The sequence below is a fragment of the Merops nubicus genome, unplaced genomic scaffold, assembly GCF_000691845.1.
Source record: "Merops nubicus isolate BGI_N331 unplaced genomic scaffold, ASM69184v1 scaffold1867, whole genome shotgun sequence".
NCBI lineage: Eukaryota > Metazoa > Chordata > Aves > Coraciiformes > Meropidae > Merops > Merops nubicus.
Window position 1 is genome coordinate 1,601 of NW_008622100.1, and position 17,384 is coordinate 18,984.

At 54.8% G+C, this 17,384-nt stretch overlaps 1 protein-coding gene across 1 annotated transcript; it reads left to right on the forward strand.

Moving 5' to 3' along the window:
• Nucleotides 1–492: 492 nt before the first annotated feature.
• PYGB (phosphorylase, glycogen; brain) lies at nt 493–15,302 on the forward strand (the record flags this gene model as incomplete). The annotated part of the gene is made up of 19 exons (XM_008944649.1): nt 493–594; nt 2,304–2,382; nt 3,205–3,308; nt 4,477–4,608; nt 7,473–7,584; nt 8,631–8,713; nt 9,602–9,745; nt 10,070–10,162; nt 10,285–10,431; nt 10,552–10,715; nt 11,043–11,157; nt 11,885–11,986; nt 12,089–12,236; nt 12,778–12,836; nt 13,158–13,299; nt 13,638–13,845; nt 14,277–14,411; nt 14,574–14,640; nt 14,890–15,302. Coding segments are annotated over 19 exons (2,289 nt in total), but the record flags the coding sequence as incomplete, so codon positions are not given.
• Nucleotides 15,303–17,384: the final 2,082 nt, after the last annotated feature.

Below are 17,384 nucleotides of genomic sequence, written 5' to 3' on the forward strand. Positions count from 1 at the left end.
CGAGAGGAGCTCTGGAAAAGCCCGAGCAGGAAGGGATTTTCCTGGGGTCCTGAGCCCAGACCGCGTGCGTGGGGCAGGGGGCTCTCCCCAGATTTCGGCAGGCTCGGGGTCAGCTGCAGCTCAGCATGGGGAAACTCAAAAAGCCCAGTGTAAGCGTCACCTCAGCTGAGCTTGACAGTGTATAAATACACCATTCACCATCCTAGATAATTCTTGCCCTAAGTTAATTAAGGAAACACTTAGCAGGCAGCGAGATTTTCTCTATAGAAGGCTGTTGGCAGGGAGAGGCGTGGTGGAGGGTTGGCGAGCATCCTGTGTGAGGTCCTTCTGACAAACAAGCTGCGGTGCGTGGTGTTCGGGAGCAGGCGCCAAGAGCTGGCTTGGAAAGACATCCCTACTCTAGAAAGCACTTGGGTCTGCTCCTAGTTTTTAGTGACTGGGGTGAAAGCGAAGTGCTGTGCTGTGTGTAAGCATCTCACTTTGCCTCCCCAGCGCATTTACTACTTGTCTCTGGAGTTCTACATGGGCCGCACTCTGCAGAACACCATGGTGAACCTGGGTCTGCAGAATGCTTGTGATGAAGCCATTTACCAGGTGAGTCTTGGAGGTACTGTGGTCTGCCTGAGGAAGTGGCCAACCGTTTCCATGCGGAAGGCTGGGTATCTATTTCTCAGGCCTTCCTCCTAAGGATGTGTTGTTTTGACTAAACAAAGTGAGACTTGGCTCTCTGTTGATGTTTTTCATGCCCTAGAGAAGACCATGGGGGGGACCTTGGGGTTCCTTGAGAGTTAGCATATGGTGTTCCCAAACCATCATTTTCCTGTAGTGGCTGAGAAATCCAGAATAGTATCCAAAAATAAGCAGTATCTAGTATCCCAAAAGACTAGAGAGTCCCAGGCTGCAAATAGCTTTCCATTATGAGGAGAGACGATGGCTTATCAGAGGAGGTGTAGTCTTATATGGGAGGCTGGGCCAGAAGGGGAAACGGGAGCACCAGAACATATCACGTGTGCAGGAACACAAGCCACAGCAGCAGCCCTGCCAGATAAGAGTGAATCACTGGGAAGGAAGAAGGGGGGAAATTGTTTGCTTGAGTTAAAATGTCATCGGATTAGTTCCAACTGGAAAAGGCACAGCTGGAGTACCTCCAAATGCAAGGCCATGGTCTCTTAGGCTTGCAGCCACCTCTGCAGCAGAACGGTGACTTTTGTGACAGAGTAGGAGTTTTTGGGCTTTCTCACCCAAAAGCTTTATTTTCCCCAGTGCCTTGCCCCCCGCCCCACTGGAGTGATCAGTGCTACACTTCCTAGCAGAAGCTGGGCTCTGTCACTGTTAAAATGAGGTGCTATGACTGCTGATGAAACATCCTGGTGAGCACTTTCCCTGCCAAGGGATGGGAAGGGATTTCCAGGGAGGGACCTAACACTTTTCCTCTCAGAGGTATCGTGCCTTGGAGGGGAGGCAGATTTTTTTTCAGTGAGGATCTTCAAGTTCCTTTGCAAGGCATTTTCCACATGCTGATTTGGCCCAATGCATGAGCAGAGGCTTCCCTTGCTGTAGCTTCTGACGTGTGGAGCTCATCGTGGCCAGTGGCCAGCTGGGATGGGAGGTCTTGCATCCAGCATAGCTCTGTCACTGTGAGCCCTCCAAGAGGCAGCATCTCTTGCCTCCTAGAGAGTCCTTGCTGCTGGCATGCTTAGCTTTCATGCAGCAGCAGCCCCTGAGCCAGAGAACAAATGGCCCGAGAGATGCAGAAGAGGAGACAACTACTTCCAGCCCATGGACGCTGGCCGAGGAACTGGTGGCAGGCTAGGCAGGAAGTGGGGAGCCATGGAGTGTCATGGCAAATGCTGCAGACACCAGCTGCCACAGTGGTCATGCCCTTCCCCAAGGACCTGGCAGGCACGAGCAGAGGGATGGCACACGTCCCCAGGCAGGACTCTGTGGTCCCTTGTGCACCCACTTGGCCACTTGCCATCCCATCTCCAGCAATGGACTCCTGGTGTGAGGGACTGCAAGGAGATGAGTGCTTCGTTTGAGGTCTTCTAAGGAAGCCTGGTTCACGAGGAAGTGATGCTTGATGACAGGCTAAATTTTTTTCCAATTAATTTTGCTGCCCAAGGACCAGAGGCTGGTGAGATACTTTGTGGGGAGAGGAGGGAGGGAGGATGCAGAGTCCTCTATGGGTTTCATTTCCTGTGGTGTGGGTTGTTTTGGCCTTTGTGCTTGCCCTCCTTGGAGAGCAGCCCCAGGGTGTGGGCTTCAGGTGGTGACACTTTCTGCTGTGGCTTTTTACCCAATAGCTGGGCTTGGACTTGGAGGAGCTGGAAGAAATTGAAGAAGATGCTGGTCTGGGAAATGGAGGCCTGGGCCGCCTGGCAGGTAATACCAGTCGAGAGGAGCCCTCTCCTTGCACAGAGTGCCCGGGGACTGAGGGTGCTCCTCCTTGCACAGAGTGCCCAGGGACTGAGAGTGGCCTGGCTTGGAGGCCGTTGCACCCTCGCTGCTGGCACCATGGCAGGACAGCGTGAGGACCTCAGCCTACATCTGCCCCACAGCCCTTCAGCAGCATGGTACCCTCCTGCCTGATCCTGGCTCGCCAGAAAGAAACCCCCTCCACAGCTGAGAGCATCCTGGAGATGTCATTGTGTAGTCTGCAGCACAGCAGGCAGGGCTGTGGCTGAAAGAGGCTCTCTGGAGCCTTTCTCCTCACCTCCCTGTGAAATCTCCCACTTTCTGGAGGCACCCAAGCAGCAGTCACGTAGGCAGATTGTTGGTTGCTATTTTAGTCTGCTCATCCCACAGGACTGCTGGAGCTCCCCGCTGCAGAGGAAATGCTGGGGCTGATATTTACCAGAGCTGCCCCAGCCTGAAGGCTGGGACAGTTTGCTTTGAAAGCAATAGTGGTGGAGTAGCTGGTAGAGCAGCAAGTTTGGGTCCGAAGCCATGCTATACTGGGCAGGCAGGCTTAGAGCAAGGCACGGGCACCTTGGACAAGTTTAGAAAAGCTCTCACTGCAGCCAGGCTGCACCTTTCCCTGTCTCAAACAACTTTGGGGTGTTCCTGGTGGCTTAGCAGGTCCTGCTGCAGGCTGTGACACTGGTTGTGGCAGCTCCATGCCCCCGTGCACAGCACACCATAGCAGGCGCAGTGAGCGAGGAGGGGTGAGGTTCCCTGTGGCATGATCATGCTTTGCTCTTCCAGCTTGCTTCCTGGACTCCATGGCCACACTGGGGCTGGCAGCCTACGGCTACGGCATCCGCTACGAGTTCGGGATCTTCAACCAGAAGATTGTTGATGGCTGGCAGGTACACTGGAAACTCAAACCACCCTTCTGCCTTCTGTTTCATGCTGTGGTGGTGACCTCTGATGGCACTGCGGTGCCTTAAACTGGGCGTGGGAGCCCATCACCTGGTGCCAAAAGGGCTGTCACTTCCTACCACTTGTGCTGACCCTCGGGCTCTGACTGCCTGAGCAAAGAGATGTGATGAGGGCAGTGGGGTGCCTGTGCAGCCTGCACTCACCCCGGGGCATGTGCAAGCTTGTCCACACCAAATACCAACCCAGTAAGGTGGTGTTGGAGCTGAGACCAGAGGGCGTGGCTGGGACCAGAGGCCTCCCTGGGGCTGCGACAACGCAAGCGTCCCATCCAGCCTGGCAGTGAGTGGGCAAGGAGTCAGGCTGAGGATGGAGATGTGGCTAAACACCTCATAAAGTGTCTGGTGGAGGATGAATTCAAATGTGATGTTTCCCTGGGAGACTGGCAGCAGGGTCTTCAACAGGGACTGTCCTGTAGCATTAATGATCATATTTTTCAAGCAAAAATAGGATAAAAAACTGCCCCAGCTGGCAGTTTTCCCTTACGTATATGTGGAAGTGGTTTCCATTAGGGGATTTGCCTTGCTTCTGAGCATAAAGGACCTTTTTCCCACTTAAAATAGCTCTCTAAAAGTCAGGGAGTGTGAGAGGTTTCAGGGTTGTTTTTCCTTCCTTCCTTCCCCACAAAGTAGCTGCAATGCTAGGCCTTATAAATGGTGAAAACAGAAAATCATCCACTTTGGTGGTTTAATTGGCTTAATGTTACTTCAAAAAGAACAAAGGTGGTGGCGATGCTGGGTTGGGGCTCAGACCTGCCCCGCACCTGGCAAAGAAGTGCCTGCAGGCAGAGAGCACCTCTCCAAGTGCCTCAACCTTTCTGGTGCACATCAGCCTTGGTGGCTCTGCTGAAAGCAGGGTGCTGTAATGAGCTGAGAGGTATGGGGGTTCGTCCGTGGCCAGGAACAGCACCGATGGGCTTCTGGGGAACCACATCCCCCACACCCCACTGCCACAGTCACAGTCTAGAGGCCTCTGCATATCCATTTTTAAAATCAGCTTTCTAAAGCTTTGCTTTGAAACTGGCCTGCCTTTGGGAAGCCTAGCTGAGCCTTGCTTTGGAGGCAGAAGCCGTGCCTTGACCCCCGTTTGCCCTTGCAGGTGGAGGAGGCCGACGACTGGCTGCGCTACGGCAATCCCTGGGAGAAGGCGCGCCCGGAGTACATGCTCCCCGTCCACTTCTACGGCCGCGTGTGCCATACTCCTGAGGGGGTGAAGTGGGTTGACACCCAGGTACCAACACCTCCCTGGCTGCCGGGCCGGGGGAGGACGGGCCAGGGTAGGGTGGAGGAGGATAGTCTGTCCCTGAGCTCCCTGAGGTGGTCAGACTGCTTCCCTCCCAGTCTGGCAAAACTCCCTCTGCTACCCTCGCCATTGCAGAGGTGGCTGTTGGCTGCAGCAGGATTTGAGGAAAAGGGATGATATTCAGTCACAGCTGTCACTTCAGGCCTCCTTCTTTCCTGACCTCCAGAGTGAAGCCCCACGGTCTTGCATGAGTTTATGTCAGAGGAGGAGTCTATCCCTGGCAGCTGTGCTAAGCTCCTTCCATGCTGCTCCTGGCTATCGCTCTTTCAAACACGGTGCTTTTGCAGGTGGTTCTGGTGCTGCTGCTGTGGGTGGAGATTCATCTCATGGTGTGGCCATGGAGAAATCCTATGGATGTTTAAATCCTGTGATCAGAGCACATTCCTCTTTCCCAGACCAGCCTGATGGGTGTCATGGGAGGCTGGCTGGAGGCATGGTTTCAAGTCTCCAGTCTGCTTGGAGGCCTTGTATTGTGGCATCACGGAGAGGAAATGGTTCTTCAGCCTCCCACAGCTGGGGAGGTAATGCTGTGCTGCAGGGGCACGTGCCTGCTCAGAGCTGCTGTGTTGTAAGTGCATTCCAGTCTTGCAGCTGAGGAACACAAGCTTTGAAGAGACAGAGATTTATTAAGAGGATTTAAGATGTTTCAGCCTTTCCTATCTAAGCACAGGCCAGGATGGAGGAAGGAAGGACTATGCATTTCTCTGCGATTCAGGGATATGACCTAGTCTTGTTCCCATGATGCTCAAGGGTCTCTCAGCCTGATGAACCAGCTCTGTCCTTCTGAGGAGTGCAGTCGTAAAGGGAAGCCATTCTCTTCAGCATAAAGAGCTGAAGCTCAGTTGCAGAGTCACGTTGGCCTGCTCAGAGGAGAAATAAACCAGGTTCTTTTCCAGGGACCCTGGTTGTCAAAGGCTGTGCAGTGACCTCGGCTCCAGTGGTTCTTGGCCTGTGGTCCATGGACCCCTGCGGGGCCACGATGCTGTCACAGGGTCCACAAAGGCTTAAAGCAGGGGTGAGGAACATCCAGCCCAGAAACTTTTGGTCTGGCCTGCAGAGGAAGACAAGTTCACGGAAATATCCACAGATGGGGCTCTGAAACTGCAGTTCCCTTCCTCTCCAAGTTTGAAGACCCTTCATGAGAAAATTGAAATAAGTATATGATTCAGTCTAGTGCTCTAAATGTTGAATTAAGTCTTGGTGGTCCACGGCCACAAAAGGTGTTTAAAGGGGGTCCCTGGTGAAGGAAGGGTTGAGAACCCCTGAGTCTAGGCCATTCCCAGGACAGATGCAGTGCAGGGGTTGAAAACCACAGCCCCATGAACAGCATGGAGGCACCATGCCAGAGCTCTCTGGGGAAGGAGACACCCACCTGGGGTCCGAGTGCTGATGCCTTTCAGTGTGCTCCTCCTCTGAGCCCAGCAGTAGTCCAGGATTTCAGGGGTCCCGAGCAGTGCAGCGGAAATGCCGCTTCCTACAAGGAGGTAAATTTTCAGATAGTGCTGTTAAGGGAACAAGTTGGAAAGGCTCAAAAAAGCCAAAGGCACAATCTCCAAATATAGCCTTGTTGGGTTCCTGTGACGTGCGCCCCGGTCAGTCCCCAGTGCAGGCTGGGCGGGCTCTCTGCGCGCTGCCATGTTCGGCGCGGGCAGCAGCGGCACCGAGAGCCTGCCCTCCTGCCCTCCTGCCTGCCTGCCCTCCCGCCGGCTCTCCCCGGGGGGAGCTGTGCTGACGACACCACCAAGAGGCTGTTCTGCCTGGGCTCTCCCTGCCCTGCGAGCACAGCTCTGTCTGTCCTCTGCTTGGGGTCAGCCTCCGGGTGCCGAGCTGTCGTGCCCGTACGCAGAGACTGGTTCAGGAGGACGCTGGCTCCTTTTGCCAGGTTCAGAGAGGTGGCCCAGGCTCCGTGCTGCAGCACCGGGGCCTTGTTCTGCCGGCACCGTTCAGCTCTGCAGGCATAAGCTCTCAGTCTCTTTGTTCCAGGCTGAGGTCAGGGTGCCTTGCCACTCAGCAGATCTGGAGGCATTCCAGTCAGCATCTGCTCAGCACAGCAGTGAGCTGGAGCATACAGGCTTGGAAGCACACCCGGGTTTTGCCTGGCTAGTGTAATCTGAGCTGGGAGCCTTGGTGTTGCTCTCTGTAGCCGTGTTTGCAGCATCCTGATGCTTAAGTATCATCTGTAGACTGCAGTAATAGTTCTGCACTTGTGTTTGGTTCAGGTGTTGGAGGTCTCAGTGGATTTACCCAGGCAGGTTCAACAAACCTTGGACATCGGGTGAATTGCTCGGGAGCGGGGCTGCAGTGGCAGGGTTTGGTTCTGACAGGCTGCAGAAGGCCAATGGGCAGGATTCAGGCTGTGCAGTTTATCCCAGATGGAAACACAAAGGTCCCAGCTGCCCTGGCCCTACCCCAGCACAGACAGAACCGCAGTGGCCAGCTGAGGATGCCTGCAGTGCTCTGATGAATGGCTAATAGTTAGACCAGTTGTTATAGGAAGATCAGCAGGTTACTTGCAACTTTCCTTCACATTTCATTGATGGGCTTGTAACTCTAGTTTGTCAGTAAAGCTTCAGACAGCTCTGCTTCTATTAATGCTTCGCCAGCAAGTGCTGGAAGTGCCCATGGTAGCAAGGAAGTCTGTGAAGTTCAACCGGTGTGCTTCAGTGAGGTGAGATCCTTAGCACAGCTAGGAGTTGTCTCTCTGGATTCTTCCTGCAGAGGTTCCAGCCACTTTCCCACCTTGTCTGAGGCCACCATGCTCCTAACCAGAGAGGAATACTGTCCTTTTGCAGGTTGTCCTTGCCATGCCTTATGACACACCCGTGCCAGGATACAAGAACAACACTGTAAACACCATGAGGCTGTGGTCTGCAAAAGCACCCAATGACTTCAACCTCCAAGAATGTAAGTACTATCCCTCTGCTGCCTCTCTTCTGGCCAGGCTGGGACATCCCAGCACTCCCAGCCTGGCCTGCTTTGGCTCTATCTCCTGACTGCCCCCAAAACACAGCGCTGTGTGTGTATCTGTGGGTCACACTACCTCCAGTCACTTTCCAGAGCTCTCATGCACCAGGGCACCCATTCGTCCTCCTTCCATCCCCATCACACTTCTCATGCTCTCCAGACCTGCCTCATGCCTTCCCCAGGTGATGGAGAAGGCCACTGCATTCCCCACAGCACCGGATGAGCTGCAAACCCAAGCTTGCCATTGAGGGTCACTCCTGGGCAGCAGCATCCTTCAGTGCTGAAGGAAAAGAGCAGCACAGCCCACTTAGTTTCCTTTGGCTCTGTGTGTGACCTCTCTGGTGTGTTTTTTGGGCTCCAGTTGCAGTGCTGAAAAGCAGGTACAGGGCAACCAATGTACCAAATGTCAGCACTAGGCTATTACAGAAGGGGAAGGTTTTAGACAAGCCGGATTTGATTTATTCGTCCATACTAGCAAATGTACAGATGTGTGTGTCCAAGCAACCCTGCCAGGAGAACATGTGTGGGATAAGGGGTGGTGGCTCTCCAGTCCTCTTAATGTCTCCTCAATTCTTGATTGGCAGCTGTGAACTGGGTTGCAGATAGGCCTTTTATACCCTTAGAAGCTGAGTGTGATTGTTGGCTTTGTGCTTCTTTGCCCTGCACCATTTCTCCTTAGTCCTTAGGGAAGATGGCTGGTCACTCACTTCCTTTTTTTTTGCCTTCTTTGGCTGCTGTCTTTAGTTTCTGTCTTTCATGGTACGTATGTCTCCAGAAAGTGCATGGAGATGTGCCTTTCTTTTATCCCATCTCCTCCTGCCTCTCTGCTGCCTTTCACACATGGATGTTCCCATTCATACTTCATTAATACCACCCTGAATGTTCCTGGTACAAATCTCTCTATGAGAGAAGAGGGAAGAGCTCAGTGTCAGGGACCTGCCTGTATCTCTACAGCTGCTGCAGTGTGTGTTTCTCTCTTGCTGCAGTCAACGTGGGTGACTACATTGAGGCGGTGTTGGACAGAAACCTGGCAGAAAACATATCCAGAGTCCTGTACCCAAATGACAACGTGAGTGACTCTCTTGCCTCTTGGGATCATCCTTCCTGTAGGTGTATCACCTTGTTTGCAGCACTGGAAAGCCCTGGCTGCCTGATAGTTATTGTTTTGGTTTGAGGATTTTTAATACAATAGGTTGGCCCTGTAATTCTCAGTAAAGACACGGCTCTGCTATGTCCAGGGGGTCTCTACTGACTGATGGCAGTTGAGAGTCTGGCCCATATTGTATAGCTGCTCTGTTCCATGCAGAAAGGAGGGAATGACATATGACTCCTTCAAATTTGAGGCAGTTGCCAATTTACGTGGCTTACCCTTTGCAAAATCAGGTTGTCGTTTCAGAAGCAGCGATGAGAGGGGACTTGTTACCATCCCCAGTTCAAGGGATTTCTCACTGCAAGGACTGTCTCAGGCCATGCATTTGCTAGGCACCAGGTCCAAAAGGGAAGAGCCTGGAAAAGCTCATCTCCTGCAGTTTACTCCCACCCTTCCATTCCTGATGGTCTTTTAAAACCAACATGAAGTTTAGCATGCATGGGAGGCAGCTGGTGTGTGACACTGACTCCTGGCTATTGCAGGGAGTCCAAAATCCTGGTCCAAAACCCTATGAAGGGTCTTGCATGAGGGAGAGAGCTGTGCTTGCTCTGTAGGCATACCACAGATGTGGCAGGTTCTGCTGCTCTCTGGAGACAGCTGTTTGGGATGCCGAGCCTCTTTGTCAGTCCCTACAGCTGCTGCTGCCTCAGAGGTAGTATGAGAAACATCCACCTTTGCCCTGATGACACGCTGAGCCTGTGAGGCCTGTTGGGAAGCCCATTGGCTGGGCAGGAACATCCCTAAGGGTCTGTCTGCCCACTGGGGACGGCAGCTGCAGCACTGATGGCTGTGGTACCCCACTTGCAGTTCTTTGAAGGCAAGGAGCTGCGGCTGAAACAGGAGTACTTTGTGGTGGCTGCTACTCTCCAAGACATCATCCGCCGCTTTAAGTCCTCCAAATTTGGCTGTCGAGACCCTGTGAGAACATGCTTTGAGACCTTCCCAGACAAGGTGAGTTTGTGGGCAGAGAAGGTACAGGGGTGTTTCAGCCAGACCTGCCTATCATGAGGGAGGCCAGGATGCTGAGGACCAAGTTCAGGCATGTATACAAAGACTCTGGCAGTTTGGGTTGGAAAAGAGGTGATCTCTGGGCCTGTTTTCCCAGGGAAAAATTTGTGGTTTAGAGCAAAACTTGGAAAGGTTGAATAGCTCCGTTCTTGGGAGCTGTCTGTTTCTGGGGTGTGTGCCACGAGCAGAGGCCTGGGGCTGTGCCTCACCCCAGCCACGCAGGACACCGTCATTGCCGGCTCCGAGCCCAGCCAGTCTGTATTGCAGGTGGCGATTCAGCTGAATGACACCCACCCTGCCCTCTCCATCCCAGAGCTCATGCGGATCCTGGTGGACGTGGAGAAGGTGGACTGGGACAAGGTAAGCAGAGCTGGGAGGGCCGTGCCCACTGTCGTGGGGGAAAGAGCTGCTGTCCTGCCCTCCCGGGGGGTTTCCTCTCTGCTCCTGGCCGGCGTGGCGGTGACCTGCTGTCTGTGGCACAGGCCTGGGAGATCACAAAGCGGACCTGTGCCTACACCAACCACACCGTGCTGCCCGAGGCCCTGGAGCGCTGGCCCGTCTCCATGTTTGAAAAGCTGCTGCCACGGCACCTAGAGATCATCTACGCCCTCAACCAGATGCATCTGGACGTAAGGGACGGGGCTGGGCTGGCCACAGGCTGCCTTGATCCAGCTGCCTTTAGGACGGGAGTGTTGTAGGCGCCGTGGTGGGTTACTAACGAGGGACTCTCTCTGCCCGCCTGGCCGCAGCGGGTGGCAGCTCTCTACCCAGGGGACATTGACCGTCTGCGGAGGATGTCGGTGATAGAGGAAGGGGACTGCAAACGCATCAACATGGCGCACCTCTGCGTCATCGGCTCCCACGCGGTCAACGGCGTGGCCCGCATCCACTCCGACATCGTGAAGAACTCCGTGTGAGTTGGGGTCCACCCCGGGCACCCGCCCTCGCCACTCACTGGGCTTTGCCTGCAAGCCGGGGGGGCTAGCGGGAGCGATCAGATGTCCAGGTCTGCTTTGGCTGGGCATGGCAGCCTGGTGAGACTCTTGTTTGTGTGTGCAAGGTCTGACCTCCCTTTGGAGCTGGTGAAACCCTGGGCATTACGGCTGAGGGGCAGCATAGAGGGTTCACGCTTGTTACAGGGAGATCCACAAAGAGTGCCTTGAGTCAGGAGCACATACAGTGGGGTCCCAGCTGAAGATGTGGGTGCTATTTGGTGATTCAGAGCTCCTTGATCTTCCAGGTTCAAGGATTTCTATGAGCTGGAGCCAGAAAAGTTTCAGAACAAGACAAATGGGATCACGCCAAGGCGCTGGCTCTTGTTGTGCAACCCAGGACTGGCCGATGTTATTGCTGAGGTGAGTCACAGGCGTCTGAAGTGAGGGGCTGAGCGTGATCTCTTCGTTTCTGATCATCTCTTTGTGTGCTCTGATCAGACCTGAGGCTAGCCTCTGGTGGGTGGGCGTGAGGAGCACGCCTGTTGCACACATAGGTGTGAGATTGAAGTCAGTGATGAAGAGCTGTCCAGAACAGTTGGAGGAACTTGGATCTAGTTCCCTGCCCTGGCAGTGGCTACATACAACCTATCAGGCAGTTCCATGGTGTGTGAAATGGAGTGTCTACAAAAGCACTCGGCTTCACAGGCACAGAGAGCTCCCTGGGACCTCCAGCCCCAGTTCTGGCTCCTTTGTTTAGCAGGCCCTTTAACACAGGTTTCGCTTCCCACTGCAACATGCCATAGTTGAATACTCTCCTACAACTACATTTATCTTTACGTCCTGCTTATCAGTTTTTGTAGCTGCCAGGAAGCCCTGGTACTTGTGCATGCATCTACAGCTCCTTAAGAGAGAGAGAGAGAGAGAGACTTGTCTGGGGATTTACAAGTGCCCTGATTCCCCTGTACCTTTGGGCTTCCCAATGACACGGAGAAGTAATCTCCCCATAAGAAATTGTAGCCCTTTTCCTGGCCAGACTGCCTCTTCCCATTCACAGCATGACTGTGGCCTTCCTGTTGGGGAAGGGCAGTGGTGGACTGGGTGAGGTGTCTGATGAGTGGGACAGCACTCTGTTGGTTTGTTCTTTTAGAAAATCGGGGAAGGCTTTATCACAGATCTGAGCCAGCTGAAGAAGCTACTGGATTTCGTCAATAATGAGACTTTTATCAGGGATGTGGCAAAAGTCAAACAGGTAATGTGGACTGGAGTTGAGCTGAAGGGAAGAAGGCTAATGTTCATTTCTCTCTCAAGGCTTGGGAACCCATGCCTGTTTCTCATCAGATTTTCTTGCCAGGAGAACAAGCTGAAGTTTGCAGCCTACTTGGAGGAGCAGTACAAGGTCAAGATCAACCCTTCATCCATGTTTGATGTTCAGGTCAAGAGAATCCACGAGTACAAGCGGCAGCTGCTGAACTGCCTGCATGCTATTACTCTCTACAACCGTAAGTCCTGCCTGGGCTGGTAGGCAAGGGGTGTCCCCTCAGCCTCTCACTGCTAGGGTTCCCATGTAAAAGTATGCCAGCTGGTGGCCAAGGACTCCTGAGCCTAGCTTTGCCCTACTGTCATGAAGGGATTCTCTCCAGAAAGGCTCGAAGGGTCATACAGAGCTCTGAGGAGAAGCTCACAGCCCATCTCTCCAGCCCAGCTGGGTCCCAGGGCCCAGGCACCCCCTCCCTCCACTGTTGGGACGGACCTGGCACCAGTTAAAACACCACACCCCTGTGTTTGCTTTGGGCCTCTGCCCGTTCCTGAAGGGAGGCAGTGTATTGGAGCTCTGCATCTTGGTGGCTTGAGCAGTTCTCTGAGGACTCTGTAGCCTATTTCTGCCTAGCACAGGTCTGGCACACGTCTGGTTGGGCTTCAGGGTCCTGCAAGTTTGCAGGGCCCATCTGATACAGGCTGGGATCCCAGCCCATCTCTGAGGCATGCAGCCAACTCTGTTCAGTTTATCGTCACTTTGATTGTTATGCCCTCCTCTTCCAGGCATCAGAAGCAATCCATCCAAATCCTTTGTGCCCAGGACTATTATGATTGGAGGAAAGGTAACGTGTGGGTCAGACCTGGTGCGTGCATGGGGCAGTGGGGATGTGGGCAAGGTGCTGTCCCCTTTCTTTGGCTTTGCTAGGTTAGCCAGCACATGGCTGCTGGGGGGCTCTTCAGGAAACACTTTAATGGACTAATCAGACTGAACAAGGCCCCATCCCTCTTCCCCTGTGGGTCAGAACTTCTCCCAGTAGGGAGTTGTTGCTGATGCACGTGAACAGCAGAGGCAAAGCCCATTCTCCCCGTGCTGAAGACCCACACTGGCGCCTCTTGTGCTCTCCCTTAAAAGCCTTCACCATTTATGGGCTGCTCTTCTTCAGGCAGCCCCTGGCTACCACATGGCCAAGATGATCATCAAGCTCATCACGTCCATCGGTGATGTCATCAACAATGATCCCTATGTGGGGGACAGGCTCAAGGTCATCTTCCTGGAAAACTACCGGGTATCCTTGGCTGAGAAGGGTATGTCTGTGTAAGCACGTGTCAGGACTCGGGCATGTCCCAGCTGAGCCCAGAACCAGGCTAGCCTGACTGGCTGTCACAGCAGAACAGCTTGCTCTCCATTAAGGAGGGCCTGAGGGCTCCACAGAGGGCAGGAAGCCAGCTTCATGCAGGACTGACAGCGGCTGCATGGGGTCATGGCAGGGCTGAGCCTGGCTCTGGCCTCAGAACGGTGCCCTTTGGGCTGAGGTCAGGCAGGACCAGCAGCCGATGCCCAGGATTGCTTTGCTGTCCTGGGCACAAGTCATGGGGAGCTCACTGGGCCAAGGATTAACTCCTACCTCTCTTGCACCCGGCAGTGATCCCAGCAGCGGATCTCTCCCAGCAGATCTCCACAGCCGGCACAGAGGCCTCGGGTACCGGCAACATGAAGTTCATGGTGAACGGGGCCCTCACCATTGGCACCATGGATGGGGCCAACGTGGAGATGGCCGAGGAGGCGGGCGAAGAAAACCTCTTCATCTTTGGCATGCGTGTGGAAGATGTGGAGGCCATGGATCGCCAAGGGTTGGTGCTGGGGAGTCTAGTGCATGCCAGGGCTTGTCAGATGAGGGTACAGTCCCAGTGCTGGCAGGGAGACCCACGATCTCTGGGAGGGACACCCTCTTCCCTGGGCAGCTCTGGAGCAGGAAAAAACAGGGGGGGTTGGAGGCACTCTGCCCTGGGCTGGTCAGTGGATGGTGCATCAAGGATGCAGCCTGAGCAGCCTGCCCAGAGCACAGTGTGTGTGAAAGGGACATGAACCTGGACACAAAAGTGCTCCAGGCACTGCTCTCGGAGCAGCGTGCTGATGGACACAGTGCCAGGAGGGCCCCTCTCTCCAGAGCCACACAGCATCCTTCCCTGCCCTGCCTGCCCCAGACACGCCAGGCCCCGCTCTCCGGGTGCTGGCTCGGGGCAGAGCAGCGGTCCCTCCAGCCTGTCTCTGCTGGGCACAGGTACCAGGCACGGGACTACTACGAGCGCCTGCCAGAGCTGCGGCAGGCCGTCGACCAGATCAGCAGCGGGTTCTTCTCCCCTCAAGACCCTGGCTGCTTCAAGGACGTTGTGAACATGCTCATGTACCACGACAGGCAAGTGCTGGAAAGAATTCTCTTTGGTGGGCTGCTCTCAGCCTGCCCAGGCCTCCTTCCGAGCTGGGCTGAGCCCTGCCTGCCTGGAGGAAGATGACTTGTCCTGCCAGGCTAGGACCCCAGAGCAGGCAGACCACAGCTTTACTCTGCTTTGGCTTTCAGGTTTAAGGTGTTTGCTGACTACGAGGCCTACATTAAATGCCAAGGCCAAGTGGACCAACTGTTCATGGTAAGAGCTGCCGACTACCGGAGGGCAGGGATGGGGTGCTTGGCCACAGCTGTGCAGTGGGGAGACCCAGGGAGCTGGGTCTGCTGTGGAGCTTTTCCTGCAGACACCGTATCGTGTGGGCGTGGGGCAGGGTGAGCCCCACACCGCAGCGTTTGAACCAGCCCTGTGAGCACAGCTGGTGCCCGGCCAGGCTCCGAGCCGGGACGGAGCCGGGTGAGTACTGCCTGCTGACCTTGCCTCTCCTCCCAGGACCCCCGAGAGTGGACTAAGAAGGTCATCAGGAACATTGCATGCTCGGGCAAGTTCTCCAGCGACAGGACCATCACGGAGTACGCCCGGGAGATCTGGGGTGTGGAGCCATCTGCCACAAAAATCCCCCCACCCAACCTCCCCCGGGATTGATGCGAGCACAGAGGGAAGGAAGGAGGGATGGGCTTCCAGCCCAGGAGGCCTCACCTGCATTTCACTGCCAGTCAGATGGGCTCAGCTCTGCAGAAACAAGGCCTTTCCCTCAGGGGGGGTAGAAGAATGCACTGAGGAGGAGCCCTGACTGAGGAAGAGGAGCTGGAGGAGAGGAGGAAGGACCCTGTACTTGTACCCGTGCATCCAGCCTGCATGTGCTGCCTAGTGCTTTTAGCGAGATGACCACGGATAAGTCTTCCACAGCTGTGCTCTGTGCTTACCAAGGGCTTTCCAACTAAACCCTCCTCTCTCCCTCTGCATGCAGTCAGCTCTGGCCTCTTTGCTCCTGCCTCACAAGCAGATTTGGCCAACACAGCATCCTGCATTCTCCTGCAGTGGGTCTGCCAGCCCCAGTGCAAGGTGGGAGAGGCCATTCCCTGCCCCTCCATCACCCCTCTCCCCAGTAACACCTAGGAAGGTGGGCTTGGCTGTTCAAGCAGGTGGTCCTAGTGCAGGTGTCACAAGGAGCAGAAAGCCTTGGATCAGTGACTTCCTTGCCACAGAGCTTGCTGTAACCTCCTTCCATAGCTCTTTGTTAACTAAGTGCCCAGTAACCAACCCACTCCACTGATTTTTTAGCCTCCAGATCTGCAGTGCTGTACCTGCCAGTGCCAGCTGGGTGGCTGACCCTGCTGGGCCCACAGGCAGGCTCTTGGCTCTCCAGGCACAGTTGGGTGGTACCCAGGGGGTGAACACGTATCACATCTCTTGCATCCCTCCACAGCTGGGTCACACTGCTCCCTGTGTCCCTTCTGGTGCTGGGGTCACTTTTACACCCGTAGTGCTGCGTAGTGCACCAGTACTCCCCTGTGTGACACCAACTCATTAAAGCAACCACAACATCTACTGGTTTGGCTGCAGTCTGAGTTGTGACTCCTCCACACTTGTGGGTTTAGGCCTTCCCAGCTGTGGCTTTATGGGATGTGGTCTCCTGCAGCAGCCACGGTGGTGACACCATCATAGGGGCAATGTGCCTACTGCAGAAAGGTCAGTCCTGCCAGTGCACAGGGTGCACGAGAGGGAGCTGGTGCTGGAGGCCACACTGGGCAAGCTGGGGCCAAATTTCCATGGCATGTTGACTGAATGCACTGGGTTGGGGGTCTGCAGTGTGGGGTTTGCCCTGCAAATGGCACACAGGGCTCCTGTCCTAGAAATCCCACCAGCAGCTCCCATTTCCCCCATCCCCTGTGAGGAAGCAGAACCTGGGCTGCAGCTGAACAACAGGCACAGATCCACTGGAGTCCAGGAGAGCCACTCAACCAGAGCTCACAGCAGGCACAAGGACTTCCCAGTACCAGCTGAGAGCTCATCTCCAAAGCACAATCCTACTGCAGCTCTGCCATACACCCAGCTGACCTGTCCAACTGGGGGAAAAAGTCCCCAAAACTGCCAGGTAAAACATGTGAAGCTGAAGTGATCAGCAGTCAATGCCTTTATTAAAACTACACCACTTTAAGATAAATATTTCAGTTTAAATTTCCAAGCGTGTCACCGGCCTAACAGGAATGGCAGTGTTGGGATCAGTAACAGCAGCAGCTGGTGCTGGACCCTCGGCTCTGTCCCAGCAGAGGAACCAGCTCGGGCCGTGCTCTGCCCAGCCAGCTGCCAGCAGCAGCAGCTGGAACGTGCCCACGGCCCCCCAGAGCCAAGGGAGTGTTTCTCCTCTGTCAGTGCAATGGATACAAACGGTTCACATGGCAGGGTTACCTTAGGAGTGTCATGGCTCAGAAGACTCGGGGACAGCCACGCTATGGCAGAAGGATCTCAGTACAACAAGCTGTCTGCTTTGCAACTAGTATGAGCCTGCAGATGTAACTTGGATGCATGCTGAGCAGTTTATACTATGCTGTACGTCCCTGAACAGACCCCTTCAGGCAACACAGTTCACTCTGAGCACTAGTGACTACACCTACAGTACCCGCTATTGTCTGTACGGACCAACAGGGGCAGGGCCAGGTCAGCCAGACACCAGAGTCAGCATATGACCCTCTCTGCTCCCAGTGCAGAGCTCACAGAGCTTGCTGGAGGCAAAAAACACCCCCTGTGCTAGCCCCAGGCAGGGTGAGGACATTCCCAGAGCCTCTCCCCATGGAAGAGGTTCATTCCCGCTTCTGTCTTCTAGACAACGTGTTCTGACCATGGCTGTGAGATGGAAGTGCCTAGGATGCCCAGAGCACAGAGGGAACGTGGAGGCAGAGATGGGGAGGGACACCTCACACTGTTGATAAGGTCTCCATACCCTGCCTGCTTTTAACTGCAGAGGAACAGTGTAGCCACCAGGA